The sequence below is a fragment of the Octodon degus genome, unplaced genomic scaffold (genome assembly GCF_000260255.1).
Source record: "Octodon degus isolate 3935 unplaced genomic scaffold, OctDeg1.0 scaffold00167, whole genome shotgun sequence".
In the NCBI taxonomy this organism is placed as follows: domain Eukaryota; kingdom Metazoa; phylum Chordata; class Mammalia; order Rodentia; family Octodontidae; genus Octodon; species Octodon degus.
The window spans coordinates 2,194,717-2,220,071 of record NW_004524743.1 but is presented as its reverse complement, the minus strand read 5'-3'; the positions used below and the strand labels follow the sequence as shown (position 1 = coordinate 2,220,071).

The 25,355-nt window shown below is 40.3% G+C and overlaps 1 protein-coding gene across 3 annotated transcripts in view; it reads right to left on the bottom strand.

Moving 5' to 3' along the window:
• St6galnac3 (ST6 N-acetylgalactosaminide alpha-2,6-sialyltransferase 3) overlaps positions 1-25,355 on the bottom strand; it is a 553,279-nt gene that overhangs the window by 16,023 nt on the left and 511,901 nt on the right. The window contains exon 4 of one of the 3 annotated variants that reach the window (XM_023703267.1): positions 17,407-17,936. The exons of the other annotated variants lie outside the window; for them this stretch is intronic. Within the exon in view, the coding sequence (XP_023559035.1) occupies positions 17,816-17,936 (121 nt within the window). The 3' untranslated portion in view covers positions 17,407-17,815. Of the gene's footprint in view, positions 1-17,406; positions 17,937-25,355 lie in introns of those variants that run through there. 3 annotated transcript variants of the gene reach the window in all.

Here is a 25,355-nt window from a genome sequence, read left to right as displayed (position 1 = left end):
TCTTAATGAATAGAATGATTTGTTCTAATGGTGTTTGTAAATAGGATCTCAAGTCCGCATCTTGTACAGCAATTAACCACTAAGAAGAATATATGCAATGTGTTTTTTGTTGAAACTGTACTTCCCATTTGATTTGAAACTGTCTCATTGCTGTTTATCGATAACATTTTGGAAAAAAAAAATAAGCGCAAGCCAAAGTAAACAATCCCTCCTTCAGGCTGAAGGCGCTGGGTACCGTGTATCAACAATGAGAAGAGCGACTAAGACACCCCCTACTACGGACCTCTTTACACTTATGATAGGTGATTTCTCTTAGACCTAATCTCCTTCCTTCTGTTTCCAGACAGACAAGAGCCTGCCGTAGTAACTAGCTCAAATGGTCTCCCAATAACTCGTGTTGCATTTGATTTGGTGGGGGGGGGGGCTCACACTACCCACGTGTCCTGTCCTAAAACCAGCACTTAATTGGATGGTCGCATTGATTTCCCCCAGTGCCTGGGATATATTTGGGATGAGAAATGACATGAAGTTTCCTACCTACCACACATGCTGGAGCTTTCTTTTTTCTTTTCTTTTCTTTTCTTTTTTTCTTTTCTTTTCTTTTCTTTCTTTTCTTTTTTTTTATATTTTATTTATTTATTTTTTTTTGCGTAACTTAGGCCCTTGTACTTGCCAGGGAAGCGCTTGTTCTGCTGAGCCATCTCCCTGGCCCCTGGAGTTTTCAGTGCAGCTTACTTGCTCCAGATATTCAGAGCCAATGTCCCTGATGATGCTTGCATTTTAATACCGGCACTTTGAATGAATGCAGGACTTTTTCCAAATGGAGCACGCTGGCCTGAATGGCACAGGCTCTGGGTAGTTTGTGGTTGTGCCCCTTTCTAACCTCTCCAGTGTGGCTCCTGAGTATGCTAACAATGAGTATAAATTATATCCAAGCGGAGCTTTTAAGGTGCAATAGAAACAACAAAAAGATGAACCAATGTACAAGAAATTGTTGACGCTTTTCAGTTTGGAGAGAACTAGTGATACCTATCAAATGCCGTGAAGAATTCTTGAAAAGAGTCTCTTCCAGGGCTGTCTTGTCTTCTAATTTGTGGTTCAAACACATGGCGCTGTGCACCAGCTGGCCACCAGCTATAGCATTCTTTACACCTTCTACATTTGGGGATCGATAAAAACAATTATCGTCATCCACAAATAAACAATTAAGATTCCCATAGGGATGATAAGGAGAATGTAAGTCCCTAATTCAGTAAAATAGGAACGTTTAAATTAATGCAATAGAATAACGAGCTGTGCGGGGGACAATAAAGGCAGGAGTGTTACCCGGATGTTCGCAATTGTTTGTTTCCGCTGGCCAGGCGCTGCATCCCACTGGTCCTTGGTAACCAAGCCAGTTGCAACTCGAAAACTACTTAGATTTACTTGCCCAGCTCTTGTAAAAAAGATGCTGTCAACAGCTTGATGTAGCACATGCCCGAAGCCCTATCACTTAAAATATCTAATTTATTATGGATAAAAGATGAGTTAAATATCCCTTGATATTTACCCTTATTCCTCATCTCTGGAGGTTATGACATCAAACTATTCTTATTTTTGACCACTCTCAGTAGTTTGGAAGTCAGCCTACTTCCTTTGTCTGCATTCCTGACTGTGAGCATATATTTTTTTTGGGGTCTTATTTCTGGAAACCAATTGTGAAGCTCTTCTCTCTGGCTACCTTGCAAGCTGGAACCTTCTATGAATGACATTTTCCCTTTGCATAATTTCAGGGAAGTTGCTCAGTGATCTGAAATGGCTACTCTTCAAAAGAAAATGGGATTATGCTGAATACATTATTTATTCACAGGGTGCTCTGCTAATTACTCAACACAATTACTTCAATTATGTGGGTTTTGAACTTGAGAAGCTTATACTTTGATGGGCAAAATAATAGCCCTGTCTCTAGTTCAGGGTTTCTCAGCCTCGGCACTATTGACATTTCCAGTGAGTTAATTCTTTGGGGTGATGGGTGGCTGCTCTATGCACTTCTTTTTCACATTTTTCCAAGTCCCCTTTGGTCTGAGTCACCTAGGTCCTAAGAGGATGGTGGATTTTTTGACTCCCAAGCCTCCTTCTGGTTTTGGACAACTAGCTACAGGGCAAACCTGACCGTGAAAGTTCAGGTTCTCTTTATCTACAGCTCCTGCTTTGCCTGCTCTCTGTCCCTTGCCCATTGCTCATCCAGCCCAGCATCATACTACTTTCTCCTGTCTTCCAAATCTAGCTGAAGCCCTTCCCATTCTACCAGTACAGAGCCATTATCCTACCTTTTAACACATTCCTAGGATTCAGTAAATTCCTTGGGCTAGACCCAAGTCCTGCCTTTGGGCAATGGGGTAAGAAGGGAAATGCCAGAGTGAGGGGACCAAGGGACTCGGGGCTTCAGTCTCTGTGCTGCCTGCCTTCATGCCACTCTTTGGGTGCCTTTGACTCAAACTTTGCAGTCTCAGTTCTGCTGTTGCTTATTTTTTCCACGAACCAATGAAATCCAAGCCAGTGGCACATGAATCTAACATTTCAAAAGCATAATAAGCATTTATCAAAGCCTGAAGGGGATCAAGACCCTCCCAATAACGGAGGTTTATTGGAGAGCACAGTATTGGCAGCAACTTTTGAAATCTGCTATACTCAGGAGTAAAGAAGGAATTTTAAAAAAGAATTAATCAATATTTCATGTCCTGTTTTAACATTATTGGACCTTAACTCTCTCATCAATATACAACACTGGCAGGGTAAATAGAAATAGCAAAGTAAGTTTGCAGAAACCTTCCCAGGAAGAAGGTATACCTGGAACAATACAGATTATTCAATTAAAAGTGTTCTTTCCCCTATTTAAGAAAAAAAAGCACACGGCAAATGAGAGAGCACATTTAAACAAAGAGACCCTGCAGGAAAAAAAAATAGCTGATGGTTATCAGTAGCACACTGGGATTCAATCTAATATTATGAACCAGTCTAATGGAAGCAGAACGCAACGTGTGGAAACAATTTCAGCTGTCCCCAAGTCATATATTTTTGTATATCACTTGATACTCTGGAGCTACAGAAATGTTCTGGAGTTTGCCCATTATATTAATACTGTATATCTGTACTATCTGTTCATGGGGTATGCCTAGCAATATTTTTTTTAGTTGCAACAACTTTCTCCAAATCAGACAACAGGATTCTCAACCTTGACTTGAATCATTTGCAAATGGACAAATAAGTTTAAAATGGATAAAAACTTCATGCAATTCATGGCAATTCCTAAGAGAATGTAAAAAGTGAGAGATAAACAATCCTGGGAAATAATTAAAGATAGACTAGAGCTAAATCTGGAAGAACACTGTACTGCTATACTGATCAGTTAAGGTACAATACCAGGGCTAATCAGTAGGCACTTGGACTGGGAATAAAACAAATTGTTTTCCTGCCATAGAATCAACAGGACCCTCTGACGAGCGATGAATGCAATGTAATTGTACAAAAGAGGCATAATAAGAAATGATTGTGTTCTTTTCAAAATGTACATTTAAAAGTAAAATGGTGCAGCTCCCAAAGGTATGATTTATGGCTGCTGTACGAATAGAAGATACCCCTCACAAAAATTAGTTTGCTCATTCATCTCAGAAATTAAAAGGTTATTTCATTCTTGCCCTTCGGCTTCAACACCCTTTCAGTTGGAAATGTTGGTTTCTAGAATTCAACTCAATTTCTTACATGAACAACAAAACCCCAAGAATGGCAGGGATGGGTGATGGAGATGTCTGTGGACCACTTCCCTCATGGAGGACCAGTCCCTCATTCTTTCCATATGGATGAGCACTGTGGTTGTAGAATCCTACAAAACCTCACTTGTTGTAGCCCTCGCCCTCGCTGTCATATTTAGGGATGTGGCCTTGGGAAATCATTAGCTTCAGGTGAAGTTATGCAACTGGGTCCCTCATTATGGAATTAGTTCCCGTCTGTGGAGGACAAGAGATACCAGAGCTGCTCTCTTCCCACCATATGAAGATACAGCAAGAAGACATCCGTCTGTGAGTCAGGAAGGGACCTATCCTCAGAAGCCTAATATGCTGCTCGCCAGATCATAGACTTCACTAGAACTGTGAAAATGTCTCCTATTAAGCCATGAAGTCTGTGGTAGTTTATGACAGCCAGAGCAGACAGTAACAGCGTATGTCCCTCCAACACCCTGTTAGGTTTTTAGGACTTCTTTACCTGAGCTCTCTGCTCTAGTCACTTGGGCTGGCTCATTACTCCTTGAGTAGACCTCTGCATCAGCCTCTCTGTCTTCTGACTCTTTGGTTGTGTATGCCTTCCCTCTTCCTCAAATGCTTTCTCCAGTTTCTAACCTGAGAAGCTTCAAGTCTGATTAATCTCATCCATCACAATAAGTGTGTCATGTTGCCCCTGCTTGCGACTCCAGCTCAAGTCAGAGACAGACCCAAAGACTATGCTCAAAGATGGGTCTATCAAGGAGGCAGTTTCCCTGAAAGGGCTATGGGAACATTGAGGGGCAAGCAAGAATCACAGGTATGGGGAATTGCGGAAGTGAGTTCCTTCCCTCATAGGAGGCAAGGGCTGAGCTACAGATCAAGGCGAAGTGGAACACTTCACGGAAAAAGAGGAGAGAGTAAGTTGTACTGAGGTATGAAAATAATGGAAGCAGACATTACTGCAGATCCATCCTCCAATCTGGAAAGGACCCCAAATGCCATCCGTATTTATTTCTGCAACAGATCAATGACTAGAGACAGGATGCAAATGAAGCAATGGCTTATTTTTCTTTCTCACATTAGGGTTTGAAATATTAGTGATATCTTGATGCTCAGTGCAGCTTTTTTTTTTTTTTTTCAGATGAACAAAATTTATGGGTCTAGTGAAAAGTATCCAGAAGAAAACTGGCAGAATTATGTTCTCTCTTCCTCATTAGGTTCCTCATTAATTCAGCAATGAGGATGAATGTAAACAGCATATGACTAAGAATAAAAACAATTAAAAAGGAGTGATGATGAATGTACCTCGCAGTGCTCATATGTATTATAAAGCAAGCTCTAAATCATGAGGAAACTCATCGAACTTCTGCTTGCCACCAAGCAGGCTCCCTCAGCACACACCTGGAGGCTCTTGACCTGTTCCATCTATAAGAGAAGGACTTTTTGCATAAACACTTAATTTACTGATTTTTTTTTTGATTAATGGAAATGAAAACAGATTCTACTGGTACTCTAAGGATACAAAACCTTTGAAACACCTTTTGGGTCTGGATATGTTATACATTGTGACTTCTGCTCCACCTAGAGAAGTTTCTGGGAGGAAAGATGACATCGTGCATCTATCACACCACCCAAGCTCTGCCTTAAATATCTCTATTTTCTTTCATGGGTCCCTGGTTTTCCTAAATTGCACCAAACGCTGAAGGCAATATTGACATAGCTGGTGTGGGTTCAAATTTCAGTGTAGTCCAGTTATTCTACAGCCAACTTTGGTCATTCTAAATGACCCAAGTTTCTGTCTTTCCTTCCTTCTGTGCTAGTTTGTGCTGGTCATTCCTTCCTTGAGCAGGGCTGGCATGCGGGTACAGTAACTTTCCTGCCTCCTTGCCTTTGGTCCTGGCCCAACGACTTGCTGTGACTGATGAAATGTGAACAGAAACAAACACTGTGGTGGTTTCCTCCAGAGATTTTGAGAATCAGCACATGGTTCCTATGTCTTATATTCTTCCCTAACATCACTAGAGCAACACATCCAAGGGAGATGTTTTTAGCCTGAGTCCTGGATAGAGAAAATCCATGTGTGACCATTAATCCTGATTAGAACTTCACTGGATTAAGAAATGTCCTGCAGATTAGTAGATTGTGTTCACGGGTGTGTCTGGGTGGTTATGGAGGCCTGGTCTAATATACAGTCCCTATTGGCTTCCTCTTTGGTGCTTTCACCTGTTCTGTTTACCAGATGCTGTGAACTAAGCGCTCCTGCTGCCTCAGACCCTTCCACTTGCCATAAGCCAGCTGACTATGGACTGATTCCAAAATGTGAGCTAAAAGATATCTTCCCTCTTTAGGTGGTGGATATGAGGATTTGTATCCCAGTGACAAGAAAGCTGATTCACCATGGGACAGACATAAGACCAAAATTGAAACCAAGCCTACGCTCAGTGGAGGTATCATTGATTGCAGACTTAGGAGGAGGACATACAAAGATTCTTCTAAGTCAGGGTTATTTCTGATCCAGCAAAAAGCTGACTAAATGATAACTTTCAGCATTTACAGAAAATTTACATGTATCAGAGGTTGTATCAATAAGAGTACAATGGTTATCTCTGTTAATTCTTGCAAACTCCCATCTTATCAGAAGTATTAATAGGCCATTCCATAAATGAAAGTTAATGTGTAAAGTACAACATCTGCTCAAGGGCAGTCTAACATGAGAGAGCTCAGATTCTTAAATAACTTCTTTTCTGGTTACCATTATTGGTATTGTACAAAATGTTATGTGTTTGTTATAGCAAAACCCTCAAAGGATCTCAATCTCATCTTACTCTATCATTAACCTCCGGGCAACCGTGGGCCGGTCACTGCTTCCAAGCCTACATTTTCTCTGATGGTGCAATAAGGTAGGCTTAGGATGTTCTATCATTAAGTGCAATTGTATAAAAGTCGATTTTAGAGGAAATTATAGATATTTAGGTGTGTTTTAATTCGGAGATGCTATCACCATTTTTATAAATTGCTCTTGTAACTTCACTTCAAAGCCCTCATTCATGCGGGGCTGGGGAGATGGCTCAGTAGAATAAGTGCTTCTCTGGCAAACGCAAGGGCCTGAGTTCAATCCCAGGTTCTGCCAAAAACAAACAAACAAAAAAATTAAAAATAAAGAATTTCATTCATGGTTCTGTTCAGATAATTGTTACATGCCACGAATATGGACATATGTATCAACTTTACAAGGAAATAAAGGAGGAAGTCCTGAAATAAAGATGAGGTTCCTGCATTCAGCTCACTCCTGAAGCCTGGCTTTGTTCCAATGCTTTGTCTCTGTAACCTTTGAATAAATTCTCCCGTTTTGTTTTTGTTTACGGAGGGAAATGTCTGTTCCTTCCAACCAACACTTGCGGCTGGATTAGCTGACGTCTCAGATCTTTTCCAGCAGAACAGAGTCTGCCAAGTACTCCAGGTATAATTAGAAAGTTTATTCCCAACCATTCCTTTACTCTTATTAGCAAACTCTTTGATCTGATTCTACATTTATACTTAGGTTTAAAAAAGTTGCTTCTTTCTAACTTATCCTTCAACTCATCTTGAATCATGCCCTGCCTAAATTTATGTGGGCTTCAGTATTCTGAATGCTAATCATCTTTCTCTACCTAAGGCAAAGGTACCTCTCCCCTTGCTAACTGATAAAGGTAATTAAAAGAGGAGTTTGGCTTTCTCTTCTGACTCTTCTTCAATCAACTGTTCCTTCTGCATATATTTTCTTTTGACTTAGAAAAAGCAAAGATTGTAATCAGGTAGGAGTATAACTACCCAGATTAAAGAGCTTATCCCTACCACTTTGCTCTTTTAGGAAAGGAATGAAGTGACTCACTTTCCCTAGCTTTCTGACACAACTAGAGCTTGAAATAAACCAAGCTTTTTCTTTAGCAGTGCTACAGCTCAAACTCTAACTTGCTCCTGACACAAATGTTTTCTGAGTGTCTGTTCTCTTTTGGAATGAAGGTTTACACTAAAAAATAACTTCTAAATATATAATCTTTTTAACAAGGATTTAAGACAGTGATTTGAGGTGGTTTTACCCCAAAGAAAAGGACTGAGGATCTATGCCTTGTTTCTGTCTTTTGCGTTACCACCGAGAGCATCACTAAATAGGTCTCAGCTAGAGCCCCAAGCAATCATCCTCACATAGAAATGAAATTTAAAAATACAAAGAAGCTCTGACTTTCCTCTTGCTAAAAGAGACTGAATTTGCAGCCACTTCCTGCCTATCCAAAGCTATTGTGGTCTTTCCGCCTGAGTTACATGGCTCAGTAAGTCCTGAAATAAATTATTTGGAGGGGAATGTTTATTTTCAATAGGAAAAGCTAAGCTATACCCCCATTTCTTCCATCTATTAAAATTGTCTTTATCTGCCTCACTAAGAGAAGATAATTCAATCAGAAAAGGTTAGAAGCAACAACTGACATATGAGTCTTCAGGCATTTAAAATTTTAGAGTTTCTCACCTAAAGAAGAGATTTCAAAGCCTATCATTTTCCAAATATGCTGACATTAATTGAATATATTATGCATAATATCTTTGCCAAACAATAGGGCCTCATTAATGTATCAAAGTAGGTACTGGCTTAGTGCTCCTGTTCCCAAAAATCCTGAAAGAGAGAACTTGCTGTCTCCATCTAAATGCCTACAGTGAAATGCATTAGAATCTTCCTTGAAACAAAGCTAATGGATTCTCTCCTACTAAGCCAGGTATTCATCCAGCTTGCTGGGATGGTTTTCCAACTAAATTCTACCTATAAATTTTGGTTCTAATCCAAGTCCTTCCTGTTTTTGAGGTGGCTGTTAAGCTGGGGTTTCAGAGAAGTAAATTCTTTCTTTGTGGTCCATGTGATTGTCCAGTTGAACACAGCTCCTTATTTGGTCAAGGGAAGGATCTGTTCTGTGGTAGTGATGTCACAGTGTTCAATGTGCTGCTGCCTAGTCCAGCCACCATCAGTGGGAAATCTTATGCTTCTGTGGTCTACAATACTTTGGAAGAAAGTGACCTTTTGGACACACTCTGGCCCCAAAACCCAACCTCTAGAATCCTCTAGTATCTTCTGCCATTTACAGCATTGATTCTACTTACGTTAGGAAAAAAAATTAGAACTATTCAAGGATGTAAAGAGGAGAAATGAATTCTAGGACTTCTTAGGGGCCACGTCTCTGGCATGCGCAGTACTTCTCTTCTTTTGAACACAAGGCAGAGTTTCAACTGGTTTCCTCTGCATTTCTTCACATACATGCTTATGGAGACCGAGAGCAGTTGAAATGCCCTGAAGATGGAACTAGAGTATAGAGATGAAGCCCTGCATCCTTAGAAAGGCCAAGAAAAAAACAGAAGAAGACTTAGAAAATGGAGCTTAAGAGCAAATGAATAAAATGCAAGCGTGCTCTACCTGCATTGTAACAGTTGCAGAATGTCAGAAGAAGAAAACTCCATGTCCAACTATTCAAGTAAGGACTCAGCAAAGCCACTTAAGAGATCCTCCACCTGGCATGTTTCCTCTCATTTGCTGCTAACACTCTATGCTCATGATTCTGACCAAAGGAGTTGGAGGAAAGTGATGAGAATGAAGAGCTACTCATCTCCGAAAGCCACTAGACAGTTATTTCTAGAATCTTCTTATCATATTCCCTGCATTCCCTTATTCCTCCTTTTACTTCATCTGAGCCATCAGGGCGATGCCTTGTGCCAGGAGGAAAAGAACTATGGAGTTAGAGGTAAAGCATGGGCAGGGGCCTTCCCCCACAATGAGAAAGTAGAGTGGAGGAGCTTCTGCCAATCCTCATGAACTGGATGCAGGGGAGGGTGAGTGGCACTGACCAGCGAAGCTCTCCTGGCCCCTTCTCCATCGCTGCAGACAAGCCTGAGCTGTAGGAGATGCACATCCCAGCCTCTTGCCACCATTTTCCCACTCCTGAAAACCCGGGGCTCTAAGTCTTGTTCCTCCTCCCAAGAGTATCCTTTCCTGCCTTCTAGCAATCATCAGTTCAGGACTCAAGGTCCCACCTCCACTCTGACCCTGGCCACTGCCTGCCAGTCACAGTGGAATCCCCCAAGGCACTGGTGCTGAGTCCCTGCCACACTTTCCCAAACTCCACTTCCCTAGGCAGCTACTGACAATGGATTCCGATTTCATGATCCTGGGGGGTATAGTCTGGATCTTTGCATTTATTAATTGTTCTTAAAAAGGCTTCCAAGGTGGTTATAGCTCCAGTTGAGAACCACTGCTGTAAAAGGCAGTTAGTTAGGTTTGAAGATTCTATTAGCAGCCTAGTTACTGTTAGCATGAGTTAGAGTAGTGTCCTAGCTTCTGAGATTAGCAGGGGAAGCTAGCCACTAATGAACTAGCCAACTTGAAAACAAAGTAGAAATTGAGCCAGTACAGAGACGCTGGCCAGTGACGGTGCCATAGTGGATATTCAATTGGTCTAATTTCACAGAATAATTCTTGGAAGGTTGCTTGTTCAAAGTGGAAGTTGGCCAACATGTTTTCTCCAAAGATTATTTCTTTTCCTGAGGATGAAGCAGACTTACTAATGTGTCTAAGAATATACCATATGCAAATGCAGTTAGCCCCTAGTGTCTTGAAGCCTCCTAATAAGCAGTTCTTGCTGTCATTTACTTCTGGAATCAAGTTTTAAATCTTTTTTCTTTTTCCTAGTCAGTTCATTCATAGCTCAGACTTTTATCTATTATAGCTGAAATCTGAAATATACATTATATATATATATACATATATATATGCTTTATGTATTTGATACAGGGTTTTACTGTGCAGCTCAGACTACTAGTGATTCTCCTGTTTTCAGCCTCTCCTGCACTGGGAATACAGGCATGCGCCACCATGTCAGGATTCCTTCACCAGCTCAGCGAGCCCCAGGGTGGGGTTGCATAACATGCAGGGATCAAACCTTGGTCCCTGTGCTTGCCAAAGTATGCGCTTAGTCCACTGAGGAAATCTGCTATTTTTAAATGCATAATAAATGGTAGAGAAAGGCTGGTCACGTCTTATATGTAATAGAAAGAATAAAACAAAGATGGTGTTTCAAAAATTGGGAAGCTGTGTTTCCATCACTTGCTGGACTTGCACAAGATACATCACCGTCAACAGACTTATTCCTTGTTCAATCCTTGAAATCATGAGATGAAATACCAGCTTAACAAAAGTATTTTTCAGAGTTTTAAATCTGCATTGCAAAGCAAACTCTCAGAAAACAAGAAGTGCCATTTGTTTTTGGCCTGGAATTGAGAAGCACACACCCAGAGGACTCTCAGGGCCCTGAGTCTCAGGACAGTCCACAGATCCAAGAAAAACTCACTTCTCCTCTCTTGATGTCACTGTGCACTGTCACTGCTGCTAAGGCAGCTGGTTTCATAGTCAAAAGGACTGAGAGTGACACTTGCTAACTAGCCTTCCAGAGGAAAGTTCTATTATTTCTCTGTCAGCACAAAGCTTAAGTTTTGTCCAACTTAAAAGCATCTTTGTGGAGCCGGGGAGATAGCTCAGTGGAATAAGTGCTTCCCTGACAAGTGTAAGGGCCTGAGTTCAATCCCCAGTTCTGAAAAAAAAAAAGGTTTGTATTCATCTGGAGGCTACTTAATAATTTTAAATGGCTTTGGGCCTGCCACTTCTTTGAGTAACCCTAAGTAGAAGACCAGCTGCCATCCACCTTAGGCTGAGTTTGCAGCAGTCCTCTAGAACAACCATGCTGTTAACAGGTCTGACAAATTCAGGATGATTCTTGGAATGAGGTGGAAGAGGTACTTTTTAAAAGCACAATTGCTGTTTTTCACACTGCACAAGAAAAATAAAAGTGCATTTCAGGAATCAATGGCAATAGGAATACTGCCAAGCAACATGGCCAGTAATGGATGAGTCCAGCTCCTGAATTATTTTATATTACTTTAGTTCATTATCTCTTTAATTCATGGCAGACTCATTGTCTTCCAGGATATGGGTGTCACCCTTGACTTTGCCCCCTTTCTAATCCTTCATGCCCTGTTCACTACAGAGTCCTGTCAGTTCTTTCTTCCTGCTGTCCTCATTCCTATCTGGTAATGCCTCAGCTTGGCTAGGCCTTAGGCTGTCACCATGGCAGTACATTGATGGGACCTATGGTCACCCCTAACTGGGACAGATGAGATGATTGGCCTGGTGACAATGGTGAATTTGGCCCCAGGAAGCCATCACCATCTCCCAAGATGACCCTTGGCAGTCTTAGCATGTCTTTTAAAGTCCCCAAAGTGGAAGGTGAGGAAAGAATTAACATTTTTCAAACGAAAAGAAAAACCCTGAAGGATCACTATAGAGAAATACGTTTCTCCCTCTCCTTGCCCAATAATTCCCCACGGTCATAGGTGACTTTATTGTGGAAACAGCCTGTATGTATTTCCAGGTGAGGTGTTGGAACTGAGAAACTACACGCTGGGTGAGACACAAAATCAATACCGCTTGATTCAACCTCTACAATTCATCATGGCACTTTCCTACATCATTTCTTTCAAGAAGGCAATGCAACAGAAAAATCAGATTTTTCTCTAATCAAAGGTTAGGAGTGATTTTTAGCTTTGGGATAATCAAGCAACTTCAAAGAGGCTGAAGTTGGTAAAGTACTGAAATCATTCAAAATCCGATTTTGCATTGCTACACACCGCAAAAATCTTCTTTTGACTATTTTGATTTTTAATTTACAGAAGACCAGAGAAGCAGCAGCATTTCATAAGTGTGCTAACCCTAGATCTAGAACTATTAAGTGGAGAGATTCCTGAGTGGATGAATGGATTATTAATTTCTTCCAGAAATTCACCTGGATAAATATGCTTATTTGAAGAGAGGGGAGAAGTATGGAAAAAAGAAACCAATTTCCTGCTGATCGCTGTTATTTTCCTTTAACATAGAACTTTCTTATTTGTGGCAGTCACCTATCATATTACAGAGCACAATTGAAGGACATCTAACTATAAGCAGTTTCTTCTTTTTGTCTCAAAATGTCAAAATAAACACATTTGATATTTGACTGAACAACTGTCTCACATGCAATTATGTTTTACATAGAAGTAGATTATTTTTATTTTTAGGATTTCCAGCACACAAAGAAGCAAATAGAGAAAATAAATACTTAATAGAATATTTGGAAAAAAATTCTAAATTCAAATATGTTCATATTTAAAAATTAATATGTTGAAATAGCTGAAACTTTTATTACACCTTGAGAGTACCAGGACAAGAAGAGGTGAAAGTTTAGTTTCAGTTCTAAGAACCACACCAATTACAAAAAGCATCAAAGCATATTTCTTGTTTGAAGAGTGATTTTGTGCATGCATATTTAGACTCTGAAAAAGAGGATTTTGTTGTCTCAGTGTAACTTATGCCCACTTATTTAAGAGCACAGCTGTTAGACAGACCAGGGGCTGATAGCACATCACATGTGGTGTGACAACGCACACGGCACACTTATTCTCCAAGTACCAGGGAATTAGCCTACTTTGAGCCTGGTATAGCACAGAAAATGTCCTTTGCTTTTTAGGGTTAATTCCTACATTTGCAAAGAAAAGACAGCATGTAAACATCTTTGTGTGTTTTTGTGTCTATGCTCCTTAGGTGACACAGGGAGTATTTTGTCTATGACAGTTTGGCTCTATGACTCGGAGGAGAATTAGTCTCAAAAGTGGCCTTCCCACCTGTCTCTTCCCTTTTAGACCATAAATACCCCACTTCCTCTCCACACTACTTCAAAGGATGTGTTTCCACAACAGGGTTGATATTCCTTGACCCTCTTCTTGGGGCCCCAGACCTTCCTGGGCACCTCACTCTGCACCTTCCTCCCCTCTCCAGGCCTTCTTATTTGTCACCTCCCTTTGTCCTCAGCTTTGGGTACAACAGGTCCATGGAGAAGTCTGATTCTCCTGCCTGGGATTCCATCGTTTTCTGCCTTCCTGACCTGACTTCGATGCCTCCCTGTTCCACAGTGAAGTGGAGTGACAAGAGCAAAGAGTTACTGTTTTCAAGCAGAGTAGGCTGTCTGCACCGTTAACCCTCTAGAGCAAAGAGCAATCGTGTTTACGCGTAGCGAGAAAAATGGAGACACTTGAAGCTTCATCAGTAAAGAAAATAAAGCTAACAAGGGACTTTAATTACAAGCCCACTGACAACCAGTTAGCACTGTGTTTAGGCTCATTTCTCACTTGGCTATTTTATAGAAAATATTTCAAAATGAGAAAATAAAATCCTGTGATAATTCCCATGATGCATAAATTGTTCCAGAGCCCAGAAAAACATGGAGGCTTTCCCAATTCACATTACTAATCCTCATCACATTGATAATAAGAATCCAAGAAAGATCCAAAAGGCAGAAAAGGCAGAAAGAGACATTTATAATTATAGACTCAAAAATCTTCAATTATAAGCTGATTTTAGCACTGAATTAACAGGCCATACTCTATGGCCAAGCAGTGTCTATTCTAGGAATGCAAGAATGATTTAATATAAGGAGAGCTATTAATATAACACTTTCCATGGGTGTGAGATTGAATCTAAGACAAAGGGATGCTAAGATGTGTGCTATGGAGAGGAAGACAAGGCTTACGATGAAGAAGTCAGCCAAGTAACTGAATTGTTCGACTGCGGAGCTTCTGAGCTTCTTTCATGCGCTAAAGAGCTAATGCATTTACAAGAAAAGAATATGCTTTTTAGCATTTCCTCCAATTATTTGGCCAGACAAAGTTACCCTCTAACAATTTCTTTCTCATGGGCCAGATTGTGGAAAAGTGTTCTCTTGCAAACATTTTACATAGAGAGGCTATTTATTTAATTTATCATAGCAGTCATTCTGATAAGAAATGCCATGTCACTTCTTCTCAAAATTGCACAGGTTCCAAAAATAATCATAAAGGAAAAGTGTGGTGGACAAAACATGAGATTTGATCAGTTTGTGATTTTAATACAAAATTTCTGTCAAAATAATTGAAAAAGGCCTACCCTTCCTACCCAGGTAGGATGGACACGCACACGTACACACACACACACACACACACACACACACATTCAACTCAAGTTATTAAAGTGTGAGTATGAGTTTGCATTTGAGATGAACAAAGACAGAACTTTCCCGACGGAATGATGAGTTGATGATTTAGTTCTTTTATTTTAAAGAGAATAAAAAATAGTAAGTGACAGCAGAACATCGTGTAGCAGAGGACACAGCGCAATGCTAACTGGACCTTAAACCTCTCTCTTTCAGATGTTATATGTGATGTCACATGTGCTTGTGTGTCATGATCACACATAATAATATTTCAACTTACATGTGCGTGCCAATGGAGACATATTTTATTGTTATTAAGCAGACATTTAAGTTTTCTTTTTCATTATTAAACTTGGGCTTGTATTATTTCATAGAATAATTTGATAAGTTAAAATAGCTTTATATAGTGATACCTGTATATGAATCAGTTAACATGCAAGCCCAGGTTTATAGCAACACAATTCACAATAATTAAACTATGAAAACACTCAAAAAAAAAAAGCATTGGAAACAATACAGAATTTCAAAAAACAAGACCATAGGAATTCATCAATGGTTGTTGTATTTCATATTTGTTGTCTTTAAAGTAGTTACTCAGATTACCAGATATTAGCATGCAAAATTGGCCAAAATAAACATTTAAAGCATTAACTGCTCCCTTTGCAAAAACAATAGAAATTAATAGTATAATCATCCTAGCTATCCTGCATATATACATACATGCTTTTCTCCTCCCTTCTTTTTTTCCTTTCTCCTTTCCTTTTCCGAATTGTTCTTTCCCTTTAAGTGGTTTCTTTCCCTTTTACTATATCTATTGTACCTTTCAGATTTTATTTACTCTTTCAGTTTCTTACACTAGGGAGATAATGCAGTGTTTTCACATGCAGGTATGATTTATTTCACTTATGAGTAGAGCCTCTACTTGCATCCATTTACTTATAAAAGCTTGACTAGATGATTAAGGGACAGAGAAGTTACACTGAAACACCCAAGGGATGCTCAGGAGGCAAATGCAACCAGAACACCGAGTACAGATGGTGAAGTAGTAGGAAATGAGGCCAGAGGTAGAGTGTGAAATTTCTACTATGTAAGACTGTTTGGATTGTATCTTCTATTTTACTTTTTAAAAATTTTTTTTTATTTTTTTGCTTTTGGGAATTGAACTGAGGACATTGCAGTTGCCAGGCAGGTGCTAACCCTGTGAGCTATATCTCTGGCCCAATTTGGATTACCTATTTCAAGCGATGAAGAACCAGGCTCGCTGAAAAATGACAGATAACATGTTTTTGTGTTAACAGGAACTAAAAAGATTAGAGTTTCATGATAATGTATGTGTATTATGAACCACACTTGGGAAATACTAGTGATGTCATAGAATGATGAGATAGAAAACCCAACTGAGATATAATGAAGATGGAGAGTAATGTGTGGAAAAGGATTAGGGAGAAGAGATGACAAAACTGCAGAACATTCCAGAACAATTCAAAATGGATGCCACAAGGAGACACACACACACACACACACACACACACACACACACACACACAAATAAGACTGAAATTGTGTCTATTTTGAAAACTTGGTGGGATGATGGTACCATACTGGGAAGGGAGAATCTGGAAGCCAAGTTATTTTAGGATATGAGATAACAGAGTCTGGTGTTAAATTTGAGATGCCTCTTGGATCAAGCTTGGGAATTTCCAAAATGAACTTAAAATATGAGTCTGGAAAAGTCAGGTCTGGATATAGAGATCTTAATACAATTAGATTATGGACATTGTGGAGGAATAGAGATCAAGATGAGAAAAAGACCAGAACATAGATCTTTGAAGAACATGAGCACACAAGATCTGAGCAAAGGGCAAGAGATCTGAGCATGAGACAGAGAGGTCAGAGCTAGAAATGTCACTTGATGCCTACTTCTTCTAGACTTCTTCGCATTACATGGACAGACTCCATCTCTCACAGAGTGTTTTTATTCCCCTTTTAAACAGAAAAAAATAATTAATACAGCAGCCAGACTAGGTTCTTACTTGTAAAATTTCTAAGTATAGTTTCTAGCATTTCCTGAGCATATTTGATTATAGTAACTTTAACATCTGGCGTTTCAGAGAACATAGCCTGGAAAATACTCTTTGGGTAACCTTGTGTTCTTTATGTATAGAATTTAAATTGACAGATTCATTATAATAAAATACTTCTAACCTATGAAAAATGAAGCTTAGAGTCAATTTTTTTTCTCTTTATTCAAATAGTCAACCAGTCTTTCAAAGGACAGTGACTATGCAAGATTCAGCCAATTCTTTATTTAGTTCACAGTGAGAGCCATAAAGATTTATGCACTTGAATGAACTGTGTGTGTACAGAGGCCAACACCAAGTTTTCATTTATGGGCTTGGATTTTTCATTTTTCATTTGATTTTTGTCCAGATCTACATTTGTTATTATTGTAAAATATTTCATGCATATAAAGGACCATGGAAAAATGTGTTCATAGGTCTGTAGAATAATAAACTACCAAGCTTAAGAAATAGAACATAATCAATTCAAACACTTAAGTTCCTACCCCATCTCCCTGGAAGAAGTAATCATTATTTTAGGTTTTTGATTGTGCATTTATTTTTCTTCAGTAGCTATACTACACATGAATATGTCCATGGGCAAAATATGATTTGGTTTTATGAGTTTTTTATCTTTACATAAATGGAATTCTTTCGCATAAATTCTCACAGTTTTTTTTTCATTCAGAATTTTGTTTGCGAGATTCATCTCCACTAATGCCTGTGACTACAGTTCATTCGTTTTTAGTATCATAGTAAAACCCATCTATGAATATATAACCTTTTATTTACTCATTCTTCTGTCAGTGGGTATCTGAGATGCTTCAAGTTTTCCTTTTCCTCTTACAAACATTATCACTCTGAACATTCACACACCTGCACTAGTGTTTCTCTAGAGAAATATCTAGGAGTAGAATGGTTAGGTGGAAAGGTAAGTGAAGGTTCTTTACAAGATCTTCTTTTCCGAGGGATGGGGCCAATTTACACTCGGATCAACAGCACAGGCGAACTCCTGCTCTTCATCTTCAGTAATATGTGTATTTTCAGACTTTAAAATTTTTGCCAATCTGGTGGGTGTAAAATGATATCTAATTTTGGTTTGCATTTGCATTGCCCTGATTACTAATGAATTTGAGAATCTTTTTACAGGTATATTAGCTATTCATGTTTCTCCTTCTGTGAAATGCCTATTCAGCTTACTGTTTATTTTTCCGAATGGATTGTTTGTATTTTTCTTACTGGTTTCTTGGAGTGCTCTATGCCACTCCCACTTGTATGTGTTCTGTCTTTGCCCATCACGGATTGTTTTTTACTTTCTTTCCTTGAAACTTTACACGTTAATTGCATAATAAACAATTAAATAAATTAAAATAAAATAAAAAGATACATTAATGACAATAAAATAAATTAATGAAAATAACATCTATCAATATTTTTCTTTATGATTTTTGCTTGGGGGCTAATTTTAAGAAATATTCTCAGGCTTGCCAAAAAGCTCAGTGGACTAAAGCACCTGTTTAGGTAGGTGCAGGCACCGGGGTTCGATCCTCAATCCTCAGTGTGCTATGCTGGCCCTGCCCCCGGGGCACACTGATATGGCGACTGAGACTGGGCGTGGTGGCACATGCCTGTAATCCCAGCACTTGTAAGGCTGAAAACAGGATGATCACTATGAGTCTGATCTACATAGTGAGACCCTGTACACCTTGTTCTAAATACAAAAAAAAAAAAAAAACCACCAAAAACAAACAAACAAACAAAAAAAGCATACTAGAAAATAAAAAGCCAAAAGAACTAGAAATAGTGAACTTGGTGAGTCTTTTTCCTGAAAGAGAAGACTTTTTAGGTGTTATCTGGGTTTTAATGCCTCAAATCCAATTATAGATGACTGTTTCCAGGAATATTTTCAGTAAAATGGCATTTGGAAAAACACAATAGATGAACAGCGTTGGAAGGAGCATGCTAATCTAATTATTAAAGTCAATCCATACTTGTAAGTTGAAAGCTGGCAAAAATATTGCTTTAATGCATTTATTTTGTAATAACCTCACAATGTTTTAAAATGTATCAGACATCTTCATGACATACTAAAATATATTCATAAAACTGATGCACCAGAGATTCCAAACATTTATATACTGCATAGACAGAGACTCGTATGCACTCAGATCCAAGGTGTTTTGGAGGGGAAGGAACAGAGGCAAATAGCAAGGATCCTGTCTCATTGGCGGTTGTGTCCCCAGTGCCCCGCAGAAGGCAGCGTTCACTGAACATGGGGGTGAAATTACAGTATGATGCTTCATTTGAGGGAGGTGAAAGTGAGCCCATCTGGACAAGTCTGTCTGAGTTGAGGTTGCTGTAACAACAACACCATGAACTGGGCATCTTCTAAACAACAGAAGTGTATTTCTCAGTGCCCTGGAGGCTAGACGTTTGAGATCAAGAGGCCAGCCTGGCTGAGTTCGGGTAAAGACCCTCTTCTGCAGCCAGCTTACTGTAACCTCACTTCCCAGGAAGCACAGCAGGGAAGCAAGCTGTCCACTCTGACTAGGGCATTAGTTCCAATTTTGTGGGTTCTACCCTTGTGAGCTCACATAATTCCAATGACCACCCCAAAGCCCCACCTCCCAACACCACTTGCTGGGGGTGGGCTGTCATCATAAGTGTCTTGAAGATACAGTCTATCACATCAACCGCGAAAATGTCCTCTGTCTAGGATAGATTTGACTGTCTACCTCTTTCGCTCTTATTGATCAGTTTTCCAGCTTCAGAGAATAAACAGATATATAGGATATAAAATTGTAAGCCCTAAAAATCATGTGTTGATGATCATAAAATCATTGATAGCAATCACCCAAATAATAAAATATGATGAAAATAGAAGTATTTATTCATATTTATTAAGCATAAATGAACTCCCCTTCCCATGAAAAATGGGCTAAAAATGGAAATAATAAAATAATCGAACAACTCATACTATCATAGCTGCTTGGATAATCCAAGTAATTCATTCAAATTGAAGTATATTTTTTACATATAGATATAGCACTTAGCTTTGTTTCATAATGAAGGCTTTCTAATAGTTCTTTACAATAAGCCTGTACTGTAAAACTGAAAAAAAAAATCAAGAAATCATATAAACCTTTCAATTATTTGTATGCATAAGAAAATTACAAAAGATAATTCATTTTAATGTGAAAGATAATGAAAAATAAATGAGAAGTATTAATGGTATTTCTTCTATCAAACTTATGGAAATAAACAATCATAAATACCCCTAAGAAGGAAAGCAATGAAATGAACCTGTAAGGATGAAAAAAAAAAAAAAAAAAACCCAGCAGCACATAATACTAATAAAGCAGGATTACTTTTGAAAGTAAATATCACAGCGTTCAGGTTTTATCAAGTTATTTTCTTCCTGGGAAACACAGGGAGAATTAGTTAGCTATGCTGTATTTAGATTCCACATATTTTTGTCAGAAAGTCATTTTTGGATAGGTAAGGGAAGATGTGCAGGGAACATTGCTATTTCTGAAGAACTGCCCCAATCACTTCTTACTTAAACACTTAGTCAAAAGAACTCTTCTCTGTCAGTCTGACACAGCCTTAGCATTTAGTTTTATATTTGTGAGCCATCGGTGGCAGGACTGAAGAGTGAAGGTGTGTGCTTGTCTATAAACACACCTGACTCCTGGGTGTGGGTGAGACCTGTAGAAGGATTAGAGAGAATGTGAAAAGATATTTTGCTTTTTCTCATCATTGAATACAGTGGAAAAGATATAAGAAGGTGTTTTAAATCAAGAAGACTGAAATAGGATTAGAATTCATCTTTCTTTCACCAGGCATCACCATCCCTATAACTTCTGAATCCATAAGTGGCGCTTTGAAGGCTATATTTCTCCTTGTGACCTATACTCCAGTTCTTCTGTTGGCCCCTGAGGAGAGACAGTTCAACCTTCTGGAAGCCAAAATTGTTGTTGGGGGAAGGAAGTGCACATGGGTGGGAGCCCTGCTCTCTTGGGGCCTGATCGGCACCTGCTCGGAGAGTGTCTACTGTCTTGGTTAAGCAAGCATTGGGTTATAACTAGAAGCTGAATATTTGCCTCCACCCAAATTCATGTGCTGAAGCCCGGTCCCCAAGGTGACGGTGACAGTGTCTGGAGGTAGGACGTAGGGGGACGGTATTTAATCATGATGGTAGCGGTTTCATGTGGAATTAGTGCCCTATAAAAGATATTGTAGAGAGAACCCTTCTGTCCCATCTGTCACTGAGGACACAGGCAAATGATGCTATCTGTGCAACAGGAAGGACCTTCGCTCACAGAATCTGAAAGACGTAATCTTGGACATCCCGGCCTCCCAAGCAGGGAGACATTTCTCTCATTTAAGCTACTCAGTTTATTTTTTGTTTTGTGTTAATATCTCAAATGGACTAGGATAGTTGCATGCGTGGATGACTGGGATCTGTGGCTGGTAGAGAGGAGGCAGGCCAGCCGGGGCTGAGAGTACGCGTGCGAGTACTGCATTTGGAACAGTTTAGAGGAAAGAGCGCAAACGCCGGCTCCAATCCTAGCTCTGGTACCTGAGCAAATCACTCAAATTTTTTGAGCTAAATATCTTCATTAGTGAAATGACAATTTTAAAAAAATGCCAAAATCCTCCATTTACTAAGAGTTCAAGTTTTTAAAGCCCCCTAGAGGCCCACTTGCTTAAGTCCAAAATAAACAATTTTTACATTTCTTTCCAACTGACAGTCTATGAAGTCTGACTAAAAACTACAGTGAGTATTTAAGTGAAAAGAAATCTGACGGTAAAAGCCGTATCATCATTAATCCCCTCAAGATGCCACCCCAGCTCTGAGCACATCTATCCCACCGTTCTTGCTTCCTTCAGAAGTTATGTGTGTGTGGGGGTGCTCTCTACTCGAACTACTGTGCTGCTTTGATGCTCTGAACTGATTCCAACTTTTTGCCTTTTATGGTCATTTTCACTTTGGGGAAGAGCCAGAAGGTATCTGGGGCCAGATCTGCTGAATGCGGAGGATGAAAACATCGCAAAGCAGCTGCAACTACTGCGACTTCGAGCGCATCTCTGAAAGACGTCCACGGAGTACGTCTCAACGGCAAGGAGGATGGGATAAACATATCTGTACTGAGAGGGACTAATGGCAGTGTGTCTTTGACTGTAATACATTTAAAATTCAAACACAGCCCTTGTAAACTGGTGCTTTGAAGTTTAAACCCAAGAGTATTCTCTTTTTCTTACTGGTATGTGTTATTTGACAACTAACTACCTTTCTTCAAAACAGAATACTTTTGCTCAACAAAACTCAAGAGAAGGTTGAAGAAACCTGTCTATATCCACCAGCCATGAATCACACCCACTACAATCACAAGGAGCCCTGACAGTATCACTTGAAGCCATTTCCGCTTCTTCTCCACACTTCTTAAACCATGCTAGGCCATTCTCAGGTGAGGGTATAGTACGGCTGATGCCCAGAATGGAACAGCAGACGTCTAAGACATACATCCCTTAGTTTTTATTCTGAAGCTGTATTTATGACACAAATGCAACTGCAAGCAGCTCAGGGTCACAGCCCTCAACTCTGGTTCTCCCCTTCCCTCATTCTCAGACCCGAATGCTTCTCCTGTGGGCTTACACGGTAGGACGTGGTCTTCGGTCAGTATCACGTTCACGCTGGCAAACACCCAGATAGCCATGTTCTCTCCGGGTCTCTGGTCTGGATCCGTTAACTCACAGCAAGGAGAATCTGCATCCCACTCTTCCCCAGCTGCCTGTGAGCCTGTCTTGGGCTCATGGGAAGCACCACACCTCTTCTCACACTGCTGGAGTGTAGATGTATCTATAAGGCTGTTTTAGGATTCTCTGCCAGTTTGTTCCTTTTGCCATCCCTGAAAATTTTCAAGTTGTTGCCCAAAACATACCCGTTCAAATTTCTGTTGGTAAGCCACTTAGGTTGGTATGGAGAAGGAAACATTTCCTCCCAGGATCCTGTAGGATCTCCAGTATCTACACACAGAGGAAATCCTCCACGGGTGATATCACAACGGTCACGGCGGTGGCTAGCTCTGATCTCTCACTCACTAGAAGATCGCATTCCCAGGGTCATTTTAATAATATCAAGCATTACATTCCAAAAACACTCTGTTCATTTGCCCTCTGGGAGAGTTAGTCTGCTTAGCATAGACTTTAGACAGCCCTCCTGGGCTCAAGACTCAGCTCTGTTCCTTACTGGTTGTGTGGCCATGGCCTCTCTGTGCCAAGGTCTCTTCATTCGTAAATAGGTATTATAATGATAAATAGCTATGTAAAGCTATTGTGAAGATGGAATGAATCTTATCTACAGCACTTAAAACAGTGCCTTCAAAATAGCTCATGCTATTTTGCATTTATTTTTATCTTCTGGCAATCATTAGATGAATCATGCTCTGAAACAGCTTTAAGGAAATGGTGGAAAGAACAAATAAGCTCGCACGGGAGGTAAGGTGGGCAGCGACAGACACAACGATCTGTTTGTAAAACACTGTGTGCGATAAGTAAGAGGCCACGTGGGTGGAAGGGCAGGAGAGATCCTCAGTGGGATCTGGGGTCTTCTGCAAAGTGCAAAGCAAAGAAAGAGACAGGGGGGCTGGGAGACAAATACATTTCATGATTTAGAAAGTGTCACGAAGAGACAAACATTCTCATTTTGACGTCTTCTCCTCTGAGGGAGAAACCAGACAAATGGTTTCTATACACTGTGTGAGGCAGATGTGAAGTAGAGTGGTGTATATCCGCGTGTGCGCATTTGTGTGTGTGTGTGTGTTCACATATATGTGAGTTGTACTCTTGGTTTGTTCAGGCTCCTGTAACAGCATCTCACAGCCCAGGAGGTTCATAAACAACAGAAATTTACTTCTGACAATACAGACTGTGCAGGACCAAGGTGCTGGCAGATTTGGTGTCTTGTGAGGGACCCCTTCCTTCTAGATGGCTCTACGGGGCAGCAGTGATAAGGGGCAATGAAACTCCCCACCTGAAAGCTGCCTAGGCTGAATTCATGTTCCCTAAAACCGAAGAATGATTTTTAGGTGCAATGGAGGTTAAGAGCAGGATATATTTATTGGTGGAAAAGAAATCCCCTGTATAAGAGAGGGACAGAAGGCGGGCCTGAGCGGGTTGCCCAGGAAGCTCTCTTCCACAGATTTTTACAGAGCAAAACCATGTGGTGAGGTGGGTCTAAGGTGGAAAACATGGGAACTCACTAGGTGGGCATGAGATGGGACAAAACTATGGTCAGACAATACGATTACAGGCATAACTGCTCGGGTAAAATTGATTAAACCCAGAACCAAATGGGAAAGCGAATCACATAGCAAGTGGGCATGATAGAAAATAGGGGCTTTTCCTGTAGGCTGTTGGGTCATTGACTCTCTCTGGCTTCCTTGATCCCTATTTAGAATATCAGTTCCTCATGCCCATTCCTAGGGAAGCATGTGGCTGCCTTTGTTTGCTCTTTGGCCTTGGGGTCCAGCCCAAAGCAGGGCTTTGTCTGTACCAAAGTTGCAAAGTCATCTTGTCTTCCATACTGTCTCCGTGAGGACCTAGTGCTGTCTGACTGCCTATAATATTGCCATCTAATTCAGCTGCCTGCAACTGAAGGACCCAGGGTTTTTCCATGGGTTACACTGCCCTCATAACCATGTTGTCCTTCAAGCAGTCTCCTTACCTTCGAAGTTATCATTTCTATGTGTGGATTTTCTGTGTATGGACACAAACACTCATGCACGCGTGTATTCTGGGTTATGTGGGAGAACCTTCTGTTACTATAGCTTCCTACTAGAAAGAGAAAGAAACCTGCCACTGCCATAACGGGGCCCAGCACATGGAGAACAAACAACACGTACTCACTGAACAAATAAGATAGTTCAAAATGACTGGTGGCTCAGATGGAGACACCTAGCTGGTTGCAACCCTGGGCAGCTTCTCCCTAGGCCAGAGCTCTGGATAAGCAAGCAGCAGGTTTCCGCATGGGCCAAGGGACAAACTAGCCCATGAATAGCTGCTTAGCACCCTTTTGCTTCTGCTGTCAGAAGTAGACTAAACTACAGGCTTTACTTTGCATTAGTGTCCTCAAAAATCTTTCACACTAGAAAATCTTGGTGAAGATGCAGCAGGACTCAGTGAGAAGGAACAAGGAAACCTTCAAAGCCATCTCTTAAGAAGAACTCAAGGATAATCATGGGCTTGCAAGTATAAACATGTTCACTGAAAGCTGAATTTGGGTGTAAAAGAGGAGTGAAAGCATCTCATGTTTCTCCATAGGTGGGCATCTCAGACTAGGCCAGCAGCCGGCGGTGCCATCCCATGGGTAGCAGCACACTGCGTTGTTCTGCCACGTGACAGATGGGCAAAGCTCTGGCTGATGTTATGTGAACTCTATAAAAGCTTAATGGTACTCGCCATTCATTTCATTCTATGTGGCT